The 19,972-nt window shown below is 43.9% G+C and overlaps 2 protein-coding genes across 2 annotated transcripts; both read right to left on the reverse strand.

The window, feature by feature from the left end:
* Positions 1–1,700: 1,700 nt before the first annotated feature.
* LOC128973091 (serine protease inhibitor Kazal-type 6-like) lies at positions 1,701–5,686 on the reverse strand. Its single transcript, XM_054389285.1, has 4 exons — positions 5,629–5,686; positions 3,490–3,515; positions 2,481–2,593; positions 1,701–1,746 (listed from the first exon to the last, which is right to left on the reverse strand). Exons 1-4 carry the CDS (start codon positions 5,684–5,686, stop codon positions 1,701–1,703), a joined length of 243 nt encoding a protein of 80 aa, XP_054245260.1.
* Positions 5,687–9,077: 3,391 nt separating this feature from the next.
* On the reverse strand, positions 9,078–13,595 carry LOC128973151 (double-headed protease inhibitor, submandibular gland-like; the record flags this gene model as incomplete). The annotated part of the gene is made up of 8 exons (XM_054389372.1): positions 9,078–9,123; positions 9,618–9,751; positions 10,263–10,308; positions 10,449–10,576; positions 11,478–11,526; positions 12,236–12,360; positions 12,910–12,932; positions 13,523–13,595. Coding segments are annotated over 8 exons (624 nt in total), but the record flags the coding sequence as incomplete, so codon positions are not given.
* Between the last annotated feature and the right edge of the window lie 6,377 nt (positions 13,596–19,972).

Raw genomic sequence — 19,972 nt, forward strand, 5'->3', positions numbered from 1 at the left:
CATGTTCTGGCTGCCTTATTGTAGAGTTTACTAAACTAACATTTGAATTTGAAACCAAACAAGCTCACCTTCCCTGGCTGTACAACCTGGAACACAGAGAGGGTTAGTCTGCTTCCAAGAGGTGGGAGATTTTGCAAGAATACAGGAGGCTGGGATGAGAAAAATATCAGGATCAAAGACAGCCAAGACAGGGTTTTGCCTGTGTGGTTCACTGGGTAGCTGCTGAGAGCACGCTGCCTGTAAAGTTACCAAATGACAAAGGATTTGCCAGAACTGGCATGGGAAATGTGAATTATCAGAAGAGAAGCCAGCATTAAGTGTGTTGAGAGCTTTGCTAAGGCCTCTCTTGTTAGGCATTGTGTCCCAATTGAGTTCAAAGCATGTATGGTGGCATGGTAGGCAAACAACCCTTTTCCAAACAAGGTCCAGAGGTTTAGATGCTCAGCATTTAGGTGCTTGCAAAATATGTTGACTCCTGAGGCTCATGATAAAACCTAAAGCTCCTTTTGAAAGTTGTGTTTAACATAAAGGAGCTGGTGTCCCATTGATCTGCTGCCAATTTTTTAACAAGAGGATGCCACAAGTATTTCCCTGCATGAATTTTGCGCAGTGAATGGGGAGAGACTTGAGAATTCGTTTGTTCATGCCTCAACAAAGAAGGATTTTCCAGCCAGCACCAAGAAGAGGAAGGACAGCAGCGTGAAACAGAAAGAAAGGAATAAAGTCTACATGCTTCAAAAACTGTAAATAAACACAAATACTTGTGCTTACAAAAATCAAGGTCTGTGTATGATTCAGGCAGAGTTTGTCCTTGACTTGGGGAGCAGAAGCCCACGGCTCTTCTCCTCCAGGGAATTTTTTTTTTTTTAAATTATTGACACTTTATACAATCTGGTGTTCTTCTAAATATAATTTTATTAGCATGAGAAGCCACTTGGCAGCGGGAAACTAATGCTGGTGAGTTCACAGTTTTCAAGACAAAGCGTTCTCTTAGAAGGAAGAAGAAAGAGACCGATTTGGAAAGAAGAGCCTTATAGCTTCTGCCTGAAACCAGCCTCCACCTGCCATCTTCTTGTTGCAGGCTTAAATGGAGCAATATTCCCTAGCCTCAGCTTGTTTGTCTCTGGTTTCCAAAGGAGATGAGGCATATGCAGTCACGCTGTTCACCAGCTCTCCTGTCACCCTCCCACAATAACCTCCAAGAGAGGAAGGAACATGTACACGGAGGCTGGGTAAAGAATAAAGGCTCCCGCTGTCACCCACCCCCCAGGGTGGGGAGAGCTGGGCAGGAGCACATGAGCAGTTGCATGGCTTGGCTGCCCTGCAAGTGTGTGCCAATTTGTTACACAGGACAGGACAGAAGAGCTATGACTGCTGGGGGCAGGAGGACACAGCTCATGGGAGCCATGGGAATCACTGCTCTGGCACAGGGAGCCCCTCACTTCCCAGGAGGAGGGTGATGTAATAGAGAAGTCATGCATTAGGCTCTAGCACAGCTGTATGAAAGCACTTTTCTGGATGTTATGGAAAGAGGAATCCAGCCAAGGAGTCGTGCTGGGTTTTGTTTTATTGAGCAGAGTTGGTGGAGGTGAAGGTGAGCTGCTCCCATGTCCGTGCCCAGGTATCTATGGCTGCTGCTGGGGTGGGTTCAGCTGCTGCTGGGTTGGGTTCAGCTGCTGCTGCTCGGTGCCGGTGAGGACTCAGCATTTCCCCAGGTGCTTCAACCTTATTTTCCCTCCACTTCTCCTGTAAAATGAGCAAGTCAGACTTAAATAAAGCAGTGTATGACAGACAGTCCAGTGTGGGACAAGAGGTTTATCCAAACAGAACCATTTGCATGACACGCTAGCATGCCTAGCTCACACTGACACAATGCCTCACAGGGAACATCAAGCCATCTTTTCTCCTTGCTTGTTTCTGGTTTCCCTGCTAAGGAAAAAAACAATGTTCTGCAAGCACATATCACTTCAGGAGTCCTGGCTCCTGTTGCATCTGCTTTAAAAGGTGATAGGAGAAGGAGAAATTCAGGTTCTTCTTCTGAGATTTTGTGTCCTCTTCCAGAAAGCCCATTCAGACTTTTAAGGAATAATTTGGCACGGCTCAGCTCCCACATTCCTCCATACACTTCTCAGCATCCAGAAATGTGGGCAGTGAGAGTTGCAGCCTGTGGCATATAGTGGGAAATGTGCATCAAATTAGTGCGTGCAGAAGGTACAGGCAGGATGCAATTGCCTCCCAGGCCCCGTGCTGCCTCTCAGCATGGCAACCAGCAGCCTGCAAAGCCTAGAAATAAATTAAAATTAACTTGCATCCAAACAGCGCCGTTCCAAGGAAATATTCCACTTGGCACGACGCAGGGGCTGGTCCATACAAGAGGAGCAGCCTAGATGCAGGGCTATCCCTCCACGAGGAACATCATTGCATACATGGAAATGGAGCCAACTCCCCCTGTTAGTTCAACCCCCCCTGCTCTCACTTACAGCACTGCCTTGCAGAAGGCACACTTATTTCCATACGTAATCCCATCCGTGCCGCAGTGAGGGTTGGACTCCCTTGTGCAGTACACGCTTCTGTTTATAAACTCTCTGCAAATCTGCAAAAGGAATTAAAAAACAAAACCAAACCAAAACAAATCCCCAAACCAACAAAAAAAAAAAAAAAAAAAAACAACAACATTCAGGACTCCCATACCCTTTCTTTGACTTTCCAAACTGGACAGAAGGTAAATAATCTAATGCTTTTTCTGACAAGAGGGGTAAAGCAGCAGTAGTGACATTGCCTATACCCTGAAAGAAAAAGCCCTGTCAGAAATGAGCAGGAGCAGTGTTTTGGAGGAAATTTTTGGCCCATGTTTGAGAAAGGAAACTGTAGTCATCAGGGAGAAGTCTTGATCTCCCAAAGACAGGAGGGGATTAGCCTAGGCATGTAGGAGAAGAGTCAGCACTGATGCTCTTTCAGGCATTTGGCGTCATTAGCTCGCTGCTGCATGCCTTCATGCACCTTGCAAAACTGCCCTCAGCTTGGTGCTCCTGCCTTCCCAGTGGAAGAAAGAGAAAACCATTATCTACGGGGAATTAAAAATGATGTCCAGGAAATGTACAGGTATTTTGTCTCTGGATAAGTCCCAGTGATGAACCTTGTTTGGGGGCATTAAAGTCTGCTTCATTTGTTTCATGAGAAGATTGGACAGTGGAGCAAGGTGGACAAAAGTGGTGCTGCATAGCAGCACAATCCTGTGCAAGCACCCTAGAGCTAATCATGGGAAGCATTTGCTAAACAAACCATCCGTTTCCCTGCTCTATCTTGCTAATATGGTCCCACCTAACATCCCCTGTACAGCGGTGACCTCCCAAGAGTGTTGGGACTTCTTGGAAGGACCCACCTTCTCCCAGCAGACATCAAAAACTGTTTACCATGCACCAAGATCCTGGTTATAAAACCATTCCTCTAGAAAATGCAGATTCAGTAAGCAGAAACAGCTGCACTAACCTCTTCAATGTCTTGACCTGCTACATCTGGAATAAAACCAAAAGAAGCAGATTTTAAATGTCAGCATTATTTCCTGATAGAAGCTGAACTAAAGTCATAAACCCTCTGTGCAAACCTCAGTGGAACATACACAGGGTTTTTCCTATTCCCATCATCCTGTGTGGCGGAGGAGGGGGCAGGAAATACATTATCTGAATTGCTTTTCAGTATTTTGCTTTTTCGAAAAATGTTACTCAAATACCATGTAATCTGTTGTTCAGCTGCTAACTGCACCTCAGACACACAACCCAGTCTCCTGGAAGGCAGCCACTCCAGGGGAAGCGAGCTGCCATATCAGATCCAGAGCTGTGCTCAACAGAGATTTTAAAGCTATATTGACCTCCAAGGCTTTTAGGCTCCTGCACCTCTGAACAATGAAGTGCCTGGTACTCCTGACAAGAGTGTACCATGGAGGAGGAGGAGGAGACCCTGTGGTCAGCTTTACAGCCATCCTCAGCACAACACAACCCAGAGACTCGTCCCAGAACAAGTTTATCCTGAGCAAGATCCCACAAAGAGACGTCATGGAGTGATACAGAGCGGAACAGGCAGTGCCAGTCAGTAAGAGTGCAAAAATACCCACTGTAACTACAGGCTCTGGGCTTGAAGCTAGTCAGTCCATCCCCTTTGTATTTCTTTACTGCAAAGACTGCAGTCTGGCATGTAGGTTAAGTCAGAGCTGCAGGAAAACATGACTCTGTGACATCTCTAAGGCGAGAGTCTGACACTCCAGGGTGGACTGAATGCAGTTGCAGGATCTGGGTCACAACACTGTGCAATAAATATGCAGGACCTTGCATGGCAATGGGAAAGCAGAGATTTGGAGCTGAAGCTGTACCTACTGGGTTCACTAATAGCTGTGAGGCGGTTCAGGAGGCTCTGGGCAGGAGGGAACCCAGGGCAGGAAATGGAAGGACCTTGTCCTATACTCAGGCCCCCACACATTGGAAATCCCACCCAACCCTCTGTCAGCTAGACCATCATCCATCAACCCACCCTAGTTCTTCTGCCCTTTGGTGTTTTATCTCTGGTGCTGGTGTATTTCTCATGTCCTCAGGTTAGGATAAGCTGCCTTAATTGTAAAGTCACTGTTATGGCTATCTGCATCTTATTTACAATCTAGCTCATTAAATAGTTTTAATAAATATTACATGCAGCTACAGAAGGCTTTGTGATGATGTCTCTTGGCATCTGTTTATTTTATAGGAGATCACAGAGTTTGCTGCTATTCCGCATGGCCTTGGAAGGAGGTTTCAGCACTCTGATGGAACCCAGTCCCAATTAAGACTCAATTAGAGCCAGATGAATATTTCATAATGAATAATGCGTACAAAGTAATTCACCTCTTTTTTAGCATGCACAGCTTGCATTTTTCTCAAGTGAATTCTTTATTCATATTACTCACAGAAAAACAAGGATAAATAATTCTTGTTCTGCTCATTCTTCCATAACCATCACCACAAAGCTTGCAGAGCTGGGTCAGCTGGACACAAGCAACTGATAACACTGATGTGACCTATATGTTCAAACATCATCACTCAGCTTCCCCAGATCAGAGAGATGTGTGAATCTCCAGATAAATAAACATTGGATCCTTTTAATTTGCCCTCTTTGTTCTGACTCCTTGAGGACATTTGAATTTAATTTTCAAGCTTTTCTGTGCAACATAAACGAAAGCTGAAACTTTCATCTAATTACGTTTCCACATCTCCAAGGAAAATACCAATACCAAGATGCTTAGGATCAAAACAAGAGCTGATGACCCTGAGGTGAATGAGTTTCTTCTCTAACTGGTTCAGCAAAACTCTCCAGTGAATATTTGAGCAAAATATTCATAATTACACTCTACTTTGGTACATTTGCTGCAAGAACCACTTAGAATTTGCTCGCTCTGTGACACCTCTGCTGCATTATGCACTGCAGAGGCACACAAGGAGTAGAAATATGTCATACAAGTGAGCAAGTCCTGCAGATATTTTCTACTTGCTCAGCTTTATCTTCAAGCCTGTCATCCAGTGATCAAGGCTCTCTAAAGTTTGCTGTTGTCAGGAAAGGCTTGGTTTGGCTTTTTTTTTCTAGGCTAGAGAAAAGATCACTTACCCGAGAAGAAAGAGAGCAGCAGTAGGCTGAGAACCACTAAGGCACCTGTTGCCTTCATGCTGTAGGTAGCTCTTTAATCCAAGCCAAGCTATCCGTGCAGGAGGTGTTGTCTCAGCACCTGAGCCCACAGTGTGCACACAGGCCTGCCTTTCTGTGTATTTATGTACCCACCCGTAGCTGCCCTCATTCCCCACCTTAATTGTGAGAACTTCTTCACTTCGCTTCTAAGCCATTATTGGTCCTGGCCATGTTTATGGTGCTTTAGGAATGCTGCCCTGTCCACATCAAACCCAGAAAAGGGCTAATTATATGAATGATAGACAGGCTTGTAATATCTTTTCTTTTTTTTCTTCTGAATAGTCACAAGATTCTCACAAGGGTGAATTTTCAAAGCAGTGATTCATCAGGGAAGCTGGTAATTTTCATTCTCTGGGCCCTGGCTTGAATGCCAGCTCCAAGGCTTCGAGTGTGGCGTGATGACACTCACTAGACGTTACGAAATAAATCACAGCATGAGAATATGTTGTCTGTGAAACCAATTATACGTTGTTCCCTGGCTATTTTTGAGGATGGATCTAAATTTGTTGGGTTGGGGTGGAGAAGCTCTCCAATGTGACATGCTCCCATAGCTGTGTGCACAGTCCCAGATAGGACTGCTGACTCTCCTCCCTGAACTATTTAAACTCTAGCTGTCAATGTTTCCTCCCCTCCTTTTTTTTTGTATGCGCCAACATATGTTAGGACTTTGCTCCCACAGCAACTGGCAATGAAGGGAATTTGATGAGGAATTGGGAACCCTGAGCTCTATTTCCAGCTGAGCCTGTGCAAGGATTTGTGTTCAGCTGCACTATTTGCAAAATACCTGTACAGATAAGAATAAGCATAAAATTTTGGTGTGCTTTTCTAAGGAGACAAAGCTTAGGAGAGCAATGTGTATAGATATAGCTGTTTATTAGTTCCCTCAGTAAATTCTGCATCTGCAGCTAGTTCAAACCAATTCTGACATGGGAGCAAAAAAAGATCAAAAATAATAAATACATTTTTTCTAGCAGTCGAGGAAAGATGATACTAAGATCCTCAGCCAGCAAGGGAGAGAGCTTCTGCAGGAGAGTAATGCTATGAATGCCTCACATCTGGGGAAGCATTCGTTTGCAGCTTCTTAGACATCTTAAAATCCACACAACAAAGAAGCTGTGACTGACAGGTGAATTCTCAGATGTCTATTAAGGGTGAGCTCACAACACAGCCTCTCGTATAATTTAGTTATCAAGCCAGTCAGCCGCAGCGCTGTTCAAAGCCACGCTTAGTTCTGCCACTCTGCAGCACTGCTTGTTTGCCTTTTCTAGTTTCATACGTCACTGCTCACGACCACAGCCTAATGCCTCGGTCCTTTATCTACCCAGACATGTTGGCTGCTGCAGCACAGCTGACTGGCTGAAGCCTTAGCAAACATGCTGCAGGGACCAATCCCTTCCCAGCTGAGGAGAGGAAGAGACTCAATTACCAGCTGGGTGATTACTGTTATTACCCCTTTCCACTTCTCTTTTACATCTGAAACAGGTCCCTTGCTGGCATAGGCAAAGCAATCTTTCTGTTCAGGGACAGAAGAAGGGCACCTGAACCTTGCTTGACAGTCTAAAGGGTGTAGTTGGACAGAGTCTTGCTGGCATCAAGCCAAGTACTTACCTGTGCTGGGCCTGTCTTTAGTTTTATGTGGTACAAATCTTTCCATCTTCTAAAGGGTTCTTGCTTAGAAGTTCATAAGGCATCCAAGATACAGCCATAAACCCAGTATTTGCCATTCACCCTGTAGGTGATCTTACTTGTGCTCTTCTAAAGCCTTCAGAGCTACTAACAAATATCTGGTGTCCTCAGGCAGAAACTACCACTTCAGAAGGCAGCTCACCATAGGATCTTGCTGTTGAAGACAAATTTCCTGCTATGACCAAAACTCTACTAGCCTGTGGCTACTCTATAAACCTCTAGGCCAACAAGAAATTATAGCAGAAGTCTGCCTTGTGCTGACAGGTCTTTATTCACTCAGCCTGTTCCTTAATTATTTTTCACACACACATATAAGCAGACAGCAGTGTCCCATGTGCCTTTTCTTAAGAGAAGGCACAATATGATTTTATTGCCTGTACCCTGAAAATAAGAAGTTCCACCCCTCACAGCACTGCTCTGTCCTAGTACAAGGGGAAAGAGAAGCCTCTTATTCTGGTAAGAAGCACCTGCAAATTCCTGGTCAAGCAATTATCTACTTAAGGAAACAAGACCCGAAGAAAAGGCTTGCAAGTCACAGATTTTGTCCTAAATATCAGCTTTATCAACAGATAGTCTTGCTACATAACAAGAAAACAAGAACACCAGGTGGAGAAAGAGGAAGGGATTCTGTGAGCCATGGCACTTGGGAATTTTTCCTGTACTGTTTGCATTTTAACTCCTTGACTCACCCAGAAACATGGCACGTCATCATGAACATTCATAGGTATCATTGCTCTTCTAGTGCACTCTTTAGGCTCCCATAAAGATATTATCTCCACACCTTTCTTCCCAAGAGAGAAAGCATCTTGGAACTACCAGCACATCTTCTGTTTCTTCTTTCCTGGGTTTAGAAAATCCAGTACTTCTTCCTGAAGGGTCCCTTGTCCTACGTCTGCCTCAAATACTCCGACTACAACTTTTCAGCTCACTTCTCCAAGAAGCTGAAAGCCTGAGCCTAGTCTAATTTCTTCTGGGGTTCTCATTAGGCTCATTACAGCCTTGCATAGCTTGCTGCAATCTTCTGCTGATCAGCACAGTCTTGATGGACACACCCATCAAGGAAGCAGCAGTTCCTAATTTTCTTCCCTGTGAGATAACCTCCTCCCTTTGCCATGAGCCTCCCTTTTATAACGCACTGCCAGACTTGCGCCTTGCCCAGGTGTGACCAGGTAGGGCTGACCATGGCTACCTTTCACACTTCTCCAGGACCATCCCCCCATGCCAGTGACCTTAAAGGGACCAGTCCCTTCAAGGCTCGGTGGTGTTACAAAGTCAAATCCATTTACAGTCTATAAGACACCAGAACTAGGAGAGTGGCAGTATTTTATAGCAGTGTGGTTTCTCTTCTAATGGTTTGGTACGGAGTGACGTAGTCTCCTGAGGGCTTGGGCTAGTGTGTGACAGGTGTTACGCTTTGCTCTTTATCATGGTTTATTTCACAACTTCTGCCTGACAGATAAGTACCTAAAAGCCTGATGACCATGATCTCTGCCCTGAAAAGAAAAAAAAAAAAAAAAACAACCAACCAACCAAAAACCAGTTCATGGCAAAAAGAGTGGCTGCATTTAATTTATTGATCAATCAAAGCAGAGACCAACGTGCAACCGCTGAGGGAGCAGGGAAAAGCATATTTGATTGCAGGGTTTGTAAGGGAGAAATCAGGGAGAAGAATACGGCTCCAGAGTTCAGCATTGGCCATGGTGTTTGAGAGCCAGAGCCCCCCGGCTCTTCCTGAAGAGAAAGAACAAAATTACAGACATGGATGTCAGTTTTATAGTCTAACTTTACCCTAATAAGCCTACGCTCTCATGCTATCCAAGTTATAAAGTACTCCACTTAATGTTTCACCTCTTCCCTGACTCCTCAGGTTACACACTTTCTCATGTTAAAGAGATTTGGGACAAACCCCATAATTTTGGGCACCTCCTATGGTCACAGTTTAAATCACTGTGGCAGGGAAGGAGTCAGCAACGCTATGAGCCTGCAAATGGGGATCTAGATTTAATTGCAAGAGAAGGAGAAGATTCACTCAGGTTTAAGATCTGCAGTGCCTGGGGGGTGATAGAGGAGTGAGCACCAAGAAAGGAATGTGGAGCCAGGATGGATTTACCAAGGGGCTAATGGGAACTGTGGGGCTTCCACACCAGCTGCCACCACTGCATGTGTGCTCCAGCTCCTGCATGTGCTTCACAGCTTCACAGCTCTGTGATGAGCTCTACACTTACGCAAGTGCGCTGCAGAACTGGCACTTGTTTCCATAAGTTTTGCCATCGGATGCGCACAGGGGGTCATAGCTCGTGGGGCAGACGAGATTGCTAATCTGGAACTCGCTGCAGTCAATCCCTGGGTTGTTGGAAGCCTGAATTTGAGAGGGAAAAATTAAAAATCCGATAAATTGTATTATCAACAGTGAAATGGCCATGCTGGTATTCCCAGGCTGGCCCTCTTTCTGGCTGCTCTGGTTCAGCAGGGTCAAGCATACTGGATGTGGATGATCACAAGGCACACTGCAGAAAGTGCTTCCACCCAAGGAATCACCACTGCTAATAGTGCTGGTAATATATGACCCCCCTGCTCCCCTGCAGAACGGGTGAGGCACCATCTCTTGCTCAGCCTCTTAACCAGGAAACAAAGGTCTTGGCACCCACTGACTGCTGAATTCCCAGGTCACAGCAAGGACTGCATTTCTGAGTCAGGAATTTGGGTCCACAGCCTTTTACCTTGACGTATTTTAAGTTCCTTCGTCAAACCCTATATGCAGTTCAAATGCACTAGGACAGTGCAGACATTCATTGTATTTCTTTATAATGTAGTCAATTTGTGTTGTAAAAATTTAACAGCAGTCAAGACTGCAGATTTCTGTGCTTTACCTCAGAGCATGTTCCCTGATGACGCACGTCTAAGTTCAGTCCGTTCCTTTGGGAAGAAAGTGAGTTGAGAATCAATGAGCACAGCGCAGACACTCGAGGTCTCAAACTACCTCCTTACACTCTAAATACCAACATGAGCACCCCCTGATCCACAGACTCTTCCCATGACCCAGCCCCTTCACTTACGCCACAGCATTGCAGAAGCGGCACTTGTTTGAGTAGGTAACTCCGTTGGTGCCGCATATGGGCGTGTACTCCATGGTGCAGGGCACCGCAACACCAAGGGTGGATCTCGTATGGCCAGTACAGTCAACCTGAAACAGTCACAGGGCAACATTTGAATCTCTACTACCCTTTGCATCAGTCCTTTGTAATGGAGCATGGTGCAAGAGACGTCTTCCTTTCTATCCAGAGCTGAAAGGGAGAGAATCTTCCAGACCCAGTGTGGTGGATTCAGAAGGAATACACGGAGTTGAAATCCTGCATGTGGGTACAGCATGACAATGAAGCATCTGTCCTGCAGTGTCCTTCTTTCCTATCCTGCAGTGGCCTTCCTGCCTGTCATCTTGGGGATTTTCGCTGTGAATGCCACCAGGAAGGACTTTAACCTAAAATGCCTCATGTGGCAGCAACATTTGCTACAAAATGTCAATGCCACAAGAAAATGAAGTTTACATTCATCTTGGTGTTTCTGCTGTTACTCTGAGAGTGATGAAATGGAAGTCGCTGCTAAATTGCACAGCCAGAATGTTTCGTTCTTTTCTCACTCTAAAAAGAGAGACACTTCTCCATTACTCAGCAGCTCTATATAATAATAAACAAACTTTATGATAAACAGTCCGATAGAATCATTTTTTCTATTACAAAACTACAGTTTAGTCAAAACCCAAAGTTCCTCTTGGAATTTCTTGGGTTCAACAAGCCTCTAAGTCTAAAGAGAAGGGTTTTGATAATGCCAAAGCATGACTGAAATAAAAAGTTTCTATTCTAAAGTCTGGTGTTATACACAAGATAACATTTTAACTGTTCAAACAACATTTAAAAGAAATTCTAGCAAATACGAAATTACTCCTTTTCACTCCATTTCTGACAGCCTGAAATTGTGGAGGTTTAGTACAGAATTAATCACAGGCAAGGTTTCTGTCTAGCTCTCTGCCATCACTTCATACACCATTGCTCAGCGCAGCAGGAGAAGGAGGCAATCTTGGACCTTACCTGATGAACACATCTTCCATCATGCTTCTTCTTGATGGCTCGGTTACGGCTAGAGGGAGAGCGAGAGAAGGAAAGGAAGGATGAATTGGAGAGAATCCAACAGAGAGCCATGAGGATGACTAGGGGACTTGAGCATCTCTCCTATGAAGAGAGACTGAGAGACCTGGGGCTGTTTAGTCTTGAGAAGACTGAGAGGGGATCTGATCAATGTCTATAAATATTTGAAGGGTGGGTGTCAAGTGGAGGGGGCCAATCTCTTTTCGGTGGTGTGCAATAATAAGACAAGGAACAAAGGGTACAAAGTTGAACACAGATGATTTCAATTCAACATGAGGAGAAACTTCTTTACAGTGAGGGTGACAGAGCACTGAACAGGCTGCCCAGAGAGGTTGTGGAGTCTCCTTCTCTGGAGACATTCAAAACCTTCCTGGATGCATTCCTGTGCAGACTACCCTAAGTGATCCTGCTCTGGCAGGGGCGTTGGACTCAATGATCTCTGGAGAGAACATCCAGCCTCTGATGTTCTTTGTTTCTGTGAATTTGTTCATACCATGTAGTCATCTCACCCATTAAGTCTCTCCACTCATAAAGCCCCAGCAATCAATCAGATTCAGGAGCTTGCACATGGAAAGTTATGGGCTTTAGGGAAGACACAAAGTTATGAAAACCAAGTTCACCCCAGGATTAGTCACAACCCCACAAGCTTTTGTCTGCTGCTTGAACTGGCACTGTAGGTAATCAGGAGACATTATACTCACAGGATTTCTGCGCAGAGGTTGCACTCATTGGGGTAGGTCACCTCATTGGTGCCGCAGACAGGTTCATAGTTGCGGGGACAAGCAACAAGCGTGCCACCAGTCAACCGGTATGAGGCACAGGAGATCTGTTAAAGAGGATTTGTCATTTCTCCAAGTAGAGAGAAAGGTGTGCCTCTGTTAATCGTGGGTTTGTGACACTGGGAGACTACTGAGGGTCATTTTATTTTTGTTCTTCATGGTGAAGAAGAGGGGAAACAAAATATACCCTGTTTCCTCTGCATAAAGGCACCTTATTGCTATTAAGACTTCCTGTACTTTTGGCAAGAATTACAGGAAAATATGATCATTCCTTGGGGAATCAAGACAGGGATGATATTTAGGCAGTTATTCAATAGTTGTATAGATTTTCTGCTGGCACTCTGTGCGGTGCTGACTCTCTACATTATTAATTGTTGTCTTTTCTATCATCAAATTCATGAGCTGTCTTTCTCTGACAAAGGTATTTTCTTATTTTGGGGGAAAGAGGGGGCATAAAACTTAGAGGGATACTTACTTTCTCACTCACTCTCCTGTTTTTTTCTCCCTCAAGCCTTCCCCGGGATACAGTGTGAGTATGAATTATTCATCTAAACTCAGAAATCAAGACTGAATAACAAATAAGAACTACTACTCACCGGGAGTTGGGCAGTAGCAAAATCTACAATAAAAGCAGAGATTATAAAATATAAAAATTGTACAATGTCCTTGATAAAAAAAAAAAATCCTTTGGAATCATCAATTTTCCAACAGAGTTACCAAAGACACTTTCCCATTACTGAGAAGTGATTGGTTTTCCAAATGTTAATCTACTCCAAAGTAGTTATATACTAAATTAAAAACAAATAAATCAATTATTTGTGAGACCAGATACTTTGACTCTCTAAAGACGAAACAGAGCATAAACTTTTCTCTTTCTACAGCACTATTATCTCCACGAAGGATCATAAACATAAATCAGACAAATGCATTCTACTGATATTTATCTGCACAAGGATGAAGTTGGTTAAAAAAGAGCCTACATATTACTAAATCATCACATTTCCAAAAGGCTGAACTGTCCTGTAGGATTTACACATAAAGGCGAAGGGTCAGGAGAGGTAGAGAGGTATTAGCATAGACTGTAACAAAGGCAACTTACCAGAAAGGCAGCTGAGAAGCATGAGCCCAAGAAGGGCAATGCTCCCTGTTGTCTTCATAGCAGAGATGGTTGTGTAGCCTGTTAGTTGCAAATCTCTTGCTGCTGAGTTCAGTAGATGGCTCTCAGCCTTCTCACTCCGCAGTATATATATGCATCTCCCCGAGCTTGTGAAGTCACCACAGAAAGTAATTATTTGCTCTGTAAACTAAGAAAATTGTATTGATTATTGAGTTGAGCTCTAAAGAATACTTGTTTGTTAGAGAGATGGCCTGAAGAATTTAAAAAAAAAAAAAAGTGAGCTACACCCAGCTTGTTAACAATGACTGATTTGTACTTTCCAAACAAGAGCACTGTCTCAATACTGATGTTGTGAAATTATGTATGGAAGTTGGTAAAGCAAATAAAAAAAATCCCATTTGTCAACGCTGTTTGAATTTGTGCGCACCATGTTACATACACCAGAGGTTATTTGAGCTCCAGGAGATTTGCATGAGATAACAGATTTGGAGGACAGCAGCATGGGATGCTCTAACCTTTAACAAGCATGAAGTCTGGGAGTTGGCAGGTCTCTGGTTACTTTAAAGATACTGAGGGCTCAATTAATCTCTCCACACTCTCTTGTAGTTTCCTGGTACACTGGATTTCTCACCAACAGGAAGGGAACAGTCATCACAGAGGAAAGCATTGCCTAAAACTTCAGAAGTTTACAAGACGTTTCTATGCAGGAGTAAGACATTAACCTGTTGGCAATGGGCACGAACCTGATTAAGAAATTTTAAGAATAAGCATCCTTAAATGTTTCCTCTTAATGGCAAGCGAGTGGTATTCTGTGCAGGTGAAATGGGCTTCTTAATACCAAAGACATGCAAGAAAAAATTGCACAGCTGCAAACAGAAGGTGAGTCCTTAAGGTCCCTCTCCCCACTCTGTTATTGCATTAAATTTAGAGTCAGATGAAAATCATGTTTTAGGGAAGGTAAGCGAAGAATAATGTGCTAGACTGTCACAGCACAAACAACCAAACAAATAAGGAATGCTGCACACAATAATACATTTTTTAATTTAAGATAGTCAGGGCAGGAAGTGAGGGACAGAACATGTTTGTGATTTAGAAGAAGCTTGATTCATACATTGGGCTTAAAGGCAGCCTGAGTTTTAAGTAGGAAATCAAAATTGTTTTTCTTATTATCCTGGGGCACGTTCAAGCCTTGGCATGGGCAGATAAATCATAAAAATGAAGCTGAAAGTGAAAGGGAGCTGCAGTCACAGAATAGTGCTTTCAGGATTTGGCCTGTTCATATCAATGAAGTCATTTTCCTGAAAAATAAATGAGTAATGCTATTTGGATCTCATTCACAAACATCAGAAGTTGAAGGGTTCCTTTGAAAGCTGTTTCTGTTGTATTCTTAGCATCCTGAGTGATGTGACTTTCAAATTCCCTGCACTGATTGTGAGCATGTTTGGAAGGGAAGCAGTAATCACAGAAATGTTAATATTGATTATTCCCCAGGGGCAGGAATGCCAAAGACTGAAAAGGCTTCAGAGCTTGCACCAGACACCAGTGAAGTTGGCACTTACTGGCTATGCAGTGGTTAGTGAGGCTATGGGGACACAGCCTTTTTCCTCTTCAGCCCTCCAGCCCAAGTTTCTCCATATCCACTACCAGAAATTGTGCTGCTTCTCCAGTTGCCTCTCCTGCCAGGCTGAAACCAAGCTGGTCACTCATGAGCTGTCACCAGCAGCAAGGCATCTGCTAGGGAGCAGCATCATTCTCATGTTTGGCCAACACCAGCCCTTAGATCGTCTGGGGAGATTCCCCTCCCATCCACATGCTGCTTCTGAGGCTCTGGGGAGCCAGCCAGGACTGCTCCAAAAGCAGCCCTTTTCCTCCAGTAGTCCCTGCTTCTTCACAGGGCAGCAGGGAGAAAACAAGAAGCAAGGGAAGAGTCTTTTGCAGGGTCTTCTATATGGGAAAGGATGGGAGATAATTGGTAGCAGCTGGGGCAGGGCAGCAAGAGCTGCTGGGCTAGGTGTGATGTGGGATTGCACAAGGAGCTCCATCAATAAGAAACAGTGGGAATGGGATAGAAGTAATTGCAGCAGATGGGTTGAAAACAGGCATTAGGAATAGTCAAAAGCAACTGTCTCCATGTGTTTGTAAGAGTAAGCTTCAGAAAATGTCATGCACATGTTGTAAATGGGAGGGGCTGAGTGAACTCACTTGCCAAAACCCCTCTGTAGTGTTCAAGAGTATCATTGTGGTGGGCTCAGTATGTCTTTGGACATAGGACTATTGTAATGTTTTTACAGATATGAGATCTGTATAAAAGTTTAAATAAAACTCTTCCTGCTGCAATTCTATGATTTCAAGTTCCTAGAGGGCAGACATTCAAGAATGGGATAAACACATGAATGGGATAAACGTTGGTTGTCATACAATGTATCCATTTGTATTAAGGCAAATTGCCAACAACTCTGGAAATTCTACTCAGGTTCTGATCCAGCATTATTTCTTCCAATAGCAATGGTATTTTTCTGGGAATCTTTTCCTCTGATCTTGAGACTTCCTGTTTCAACTAAGTCCATAATCATAGAGTCATAGAATTGTTAGGCTTGGAAGGAACCTCAAGGATCATCTAGTTCCAATCCCCCTGCCATGGGCAGGGACACCTCACACCAGATGAGGTTGCTCAGAGCCACATACAGCCTGATGTTTTAAAAAAAAAAAAATCTTTATTTATCTTCCCTGCTTTAGTTTAAAATTTGCCATAGGTTTCATCTGGCTACAAACAGAAAGGATACTTGTTAATTCTTTTAGAAAGTAAAAAAAAAAAAAAAAAAGTGAACGTGTGCACACCAGACCTCATGTTGTTATTCCAGTAGCAGTATTGCTGTCCTTGCTCCCATATCCTGCTGTCACACATCACACTGTAATCAAGAACAAAGAGGTGCTCTGCTCCAGTCTATGCTGCAGCACAGACAGATGCAAAATGCATTTCTTTGCCATTTGACTACCCGTGCAGCACAATGCAAGAGCTCCCAAAACAGGTTGTTGTTCCCGGACCTCTGCACACGGGGGCAGAATGGGATCTTCTACGAGAACATGAATTCAATTTATAGAAGCAAAGCCCCTGCTCTAAGCCGCACTCATCTAATATTTGTCCTTGTAGTTCAGGTATCTGATTGCTGCCTGCATATCTCCAGTCTTTTAAGCAGAGATGATATCACAGGCAAGGATGTCTGCAATAATTTGACAGCAAAAGGCTGAGGATCTGGTCCCAGCCCCTCACTGAATCTCAGCTCTGCCTCTCTGCAATAGCTCTGACACAGCCAGCCCTCAAAATGACGTCTCCAAGTAATTTTCTTCTCCAACACAGTTTTATTTTTCTCCACATCAAAAAGGAACATACTAGCAAAACATTTATCCTGAATGAAACCTCAGAGAGAAACTGCATTAAGAGGAAGGTCTAGACTGGCCTGAGGTTCATTTTGGCCAGCAACAAGTAGAACAATACGTTAAAGCAGAAGCATCGATATAAAATAGAGCAGAACAAAACAACTACATGGAATATGTTAATCAGGCTGTGGGGTAATTGAATGGCATTTCTGAAATTCACAACCATCAGATAACGACATAAAGGGCCAATGTACTGCTCAAAGAATTGTATCTTAAAATACCTCGGCAGGCAGACAATGTTTCCTGCCTTGAATTTCCTGGAGGGAGAGTTAGATTAGTAATGGGGAAAGGATTTTGTGTTGTTGTGGCAAGATTTTATTGAGCAGCAACAAAAAAATTATTTCCAATGAGGTGCCCATAAAAAATGACTGTCTTCTTTTCCTCCATCCTGAAGACCTGCCCCCCTGGGGCAGGGATTCTGCATAACTCTGCATCATGATGCAGGATTTGTCCCCATTCATTTCTCCTTGCTATTTCCCTTCAATTGCCTGGTGGATTTTCCTGTTTAGCAGACATGGCCCCTGGATCTGAGGATCACTGGGATCTTAACCATAACTGGAAGCTCTGCTTGTCTCCAAGACATCATGGCTCCAGGAGGCCATTCTTATCCTCTCTGCTGCTCCCCAGGAAAGGAAATACATGCTGGAGCTCGTGTTATCTTACTCCCAACCTCCTCACTCACTGGAAGGAGACAAGAAGGATCATGAAGCATTTGAGCCACCCACTCCTAATACTACCTCCCCAGAGCCTCAATTTGTTTTGGTCCTAAGAAATTGTGCCTGACACTGAAATTCCTTCCTGCACATAGACCTCCCTCTCACAGGAGGGACATTCCAGCCCCCAGGAAGGCACTTGACACTAAATCGTTGCAGAAAGTCATGTCTTTTGGAAATAAATTGTCTCCTTTCAGAGAGCTGCTCTCTCTGGTCTTTGCAAAGTGACACTCTGTCACTTAAGACCATTAACTATTTGACTGTGAGACTGCTTCCAGTACAGCATGCCACACTGCCAGCGCTTTGCTCTTAATGAATAATAAATTAACGCTGTGACTCTGAGCCCTTCCTTTCATCAGCCGGGACTTCCAGGGGCCGAAGAAATTCAAAGGATCCTCCACAAGCGACAGCTGACGTAATTACCTACAAGTAGCAGCTAAGTGGTGGGTGAGGTGCAGAAATGGGCCGTGGTTGCGATTGCTAGCTGTCCTCTGAGCACCAGGTCTGTTAGGACTGGTTGCCCACTGGTTTTCTTCAGTACTCAGCTCAGTTGCAAACATGACCATGGGCAGCAGGGTATCTGCCTGGATAAAATATCCTGTCCCCTTGCTTTGGGAAGCAGAGCAGGTTGCAAAAGAGGTCCTCTCACCCTAAGATGGGTTTCCAACCCTGCTTGCAAGGAGAAAAGATGCAGCTTGAAAACTGCCCTTTTCACCACCCTTCTTGTGGTGGTAAGAAATTTGGGCTAACACTGGAAACTGTAACAGCAGGAATGTGCTAGCAAGACTCTGTGCTTCTATGGCTTTTGCAGAGCAAACAAGTACAATAATCTTGGGACTGTCTCTGTTTATGTGTACATTCAGGTTTTCCTGGGGCCTCTTCGTGCTGCCAAAGTCTACCATACCACAATGCAAGTGTGAGGCAGCAGGTATTTGACAGTAGCGTTAGGGAGGCAGACAGTTCCTCTCACCCAAGCAGAGCGTCTGTCTGAGGAGCCCTTAGTGGAACAAACTGATTGAAGCATTGCACAAGGACGTATCTCCAGCCCTGGGTTTCTTTTGGAAAGCTGCATGAAGGCAGATGCCCTCAAGATCTACCCATTGCCCTTGTGGTTGGGATTCATTTCTTTGTAAATCAGAACAATCCATTCCCTCTCCCTGTAATTAGCCTGGTAATATCCACACCCCAGAATTGTTGCAGTGATGTAATCATGAAACATCTTAGATGAAAACAGAATGAGACACATTGTTAAAACAAGACATACATTCTGCTGGCTTTTTTTTTTTATTAAACAGAGGCTTCAAGATTCATCAAGAATTTCCAAGGTTCAGGTCAAGGCTGTAGGGGAGTGTCTGCCATGAAGAACATCACCACGGAGGATTCCTCTTTCTGAACTGAAGCCTTTCTGTAGAGAAAGAAATCTGCACCTCAGAGACACAACAGCTGGGCTTTCACTGTTTGTCTCTCCCTCTGGTGAAGGCTATCTTAACAGAGTAGCTTAACCGGAACAGAAAATGTCTGAACTTTATTCCAGCTATTTCCTTTTATTACTAGAATTCAAAGATAAAGACTTAATTTCAATGAAGAACAAATAGTCTGTGGGAAATAAGCTTTGCCTGCCAGAAGAAAGCTCGTCAGCCATTACTTTACAGGGAAATAAAGAACTCTGCTAAACGTTACCTGTTTATACATAAAAGAAAGACATTCCTGGCAAATTGTCCCAATAAAAACCTGACCCTTGTTAGCAAGAGAAGAGGCAAACACAAAATAAAAGAACTTTATTTCTCCAAGACTGATTAGTTAATTCAAGCTAAGTTAGTTGGCCTTTTTTTTTAGTGAAGAGGTTTACTTTCAAACATACAGGACTGCATTGCAGAAGAAGCATTTACTGGAATATGGTACACCATCAGACCCACAGTCTGGGGGGTATGCCACAGTACAGACAGCTCTGGGGTACAGACCCAGTAGTCACTGCAGTAGTCCTGTAGATAAATGCAACGTGTGTTCACAGAAAAGCTCTCAACAACTGATATATAAGGTAGGTGACATTAGGAGATCCTACCCACACCCCTGAGCTCCCCCCACTACTGGCCAGCTGAGAAAAAGCCCAGGAATAGGGCAGGAGTAAGATGGTACCTTGCCTCCAGCCATGCAGAGCCTGTGTAACAATTGTAGATGCTGCTGCAGGAACTTTGACAAGAACTTGGACACAAACTGAATACTGACTCTTTGCTGAAACTATCACCAGATGCAAATGGCAATTTCACCCAATAATATCTGTGCAAATATTGTTCAGATAGCTGGGTGTTTCAGGATTTCAAATGCTCAATCACAATCTGATTAGTTAGGATTTACACAGAAACTGCTTTCAGGAAAGAAATAGTGGAAAAT

Source organism: Indicator indicator, chromosome 18, assembly GCF_027791375.1.
Source record: "Indicator indicator isolate 239-I01 chromosome 18, UM_Iind_1.1, whole genome shotgun sequence".
Taxonomy (NCBI): Eukaryota; Metazoa; Chordata; class Aves; order Piciformes; family Indicatoridae; genus Indicator; species Indicator indicator.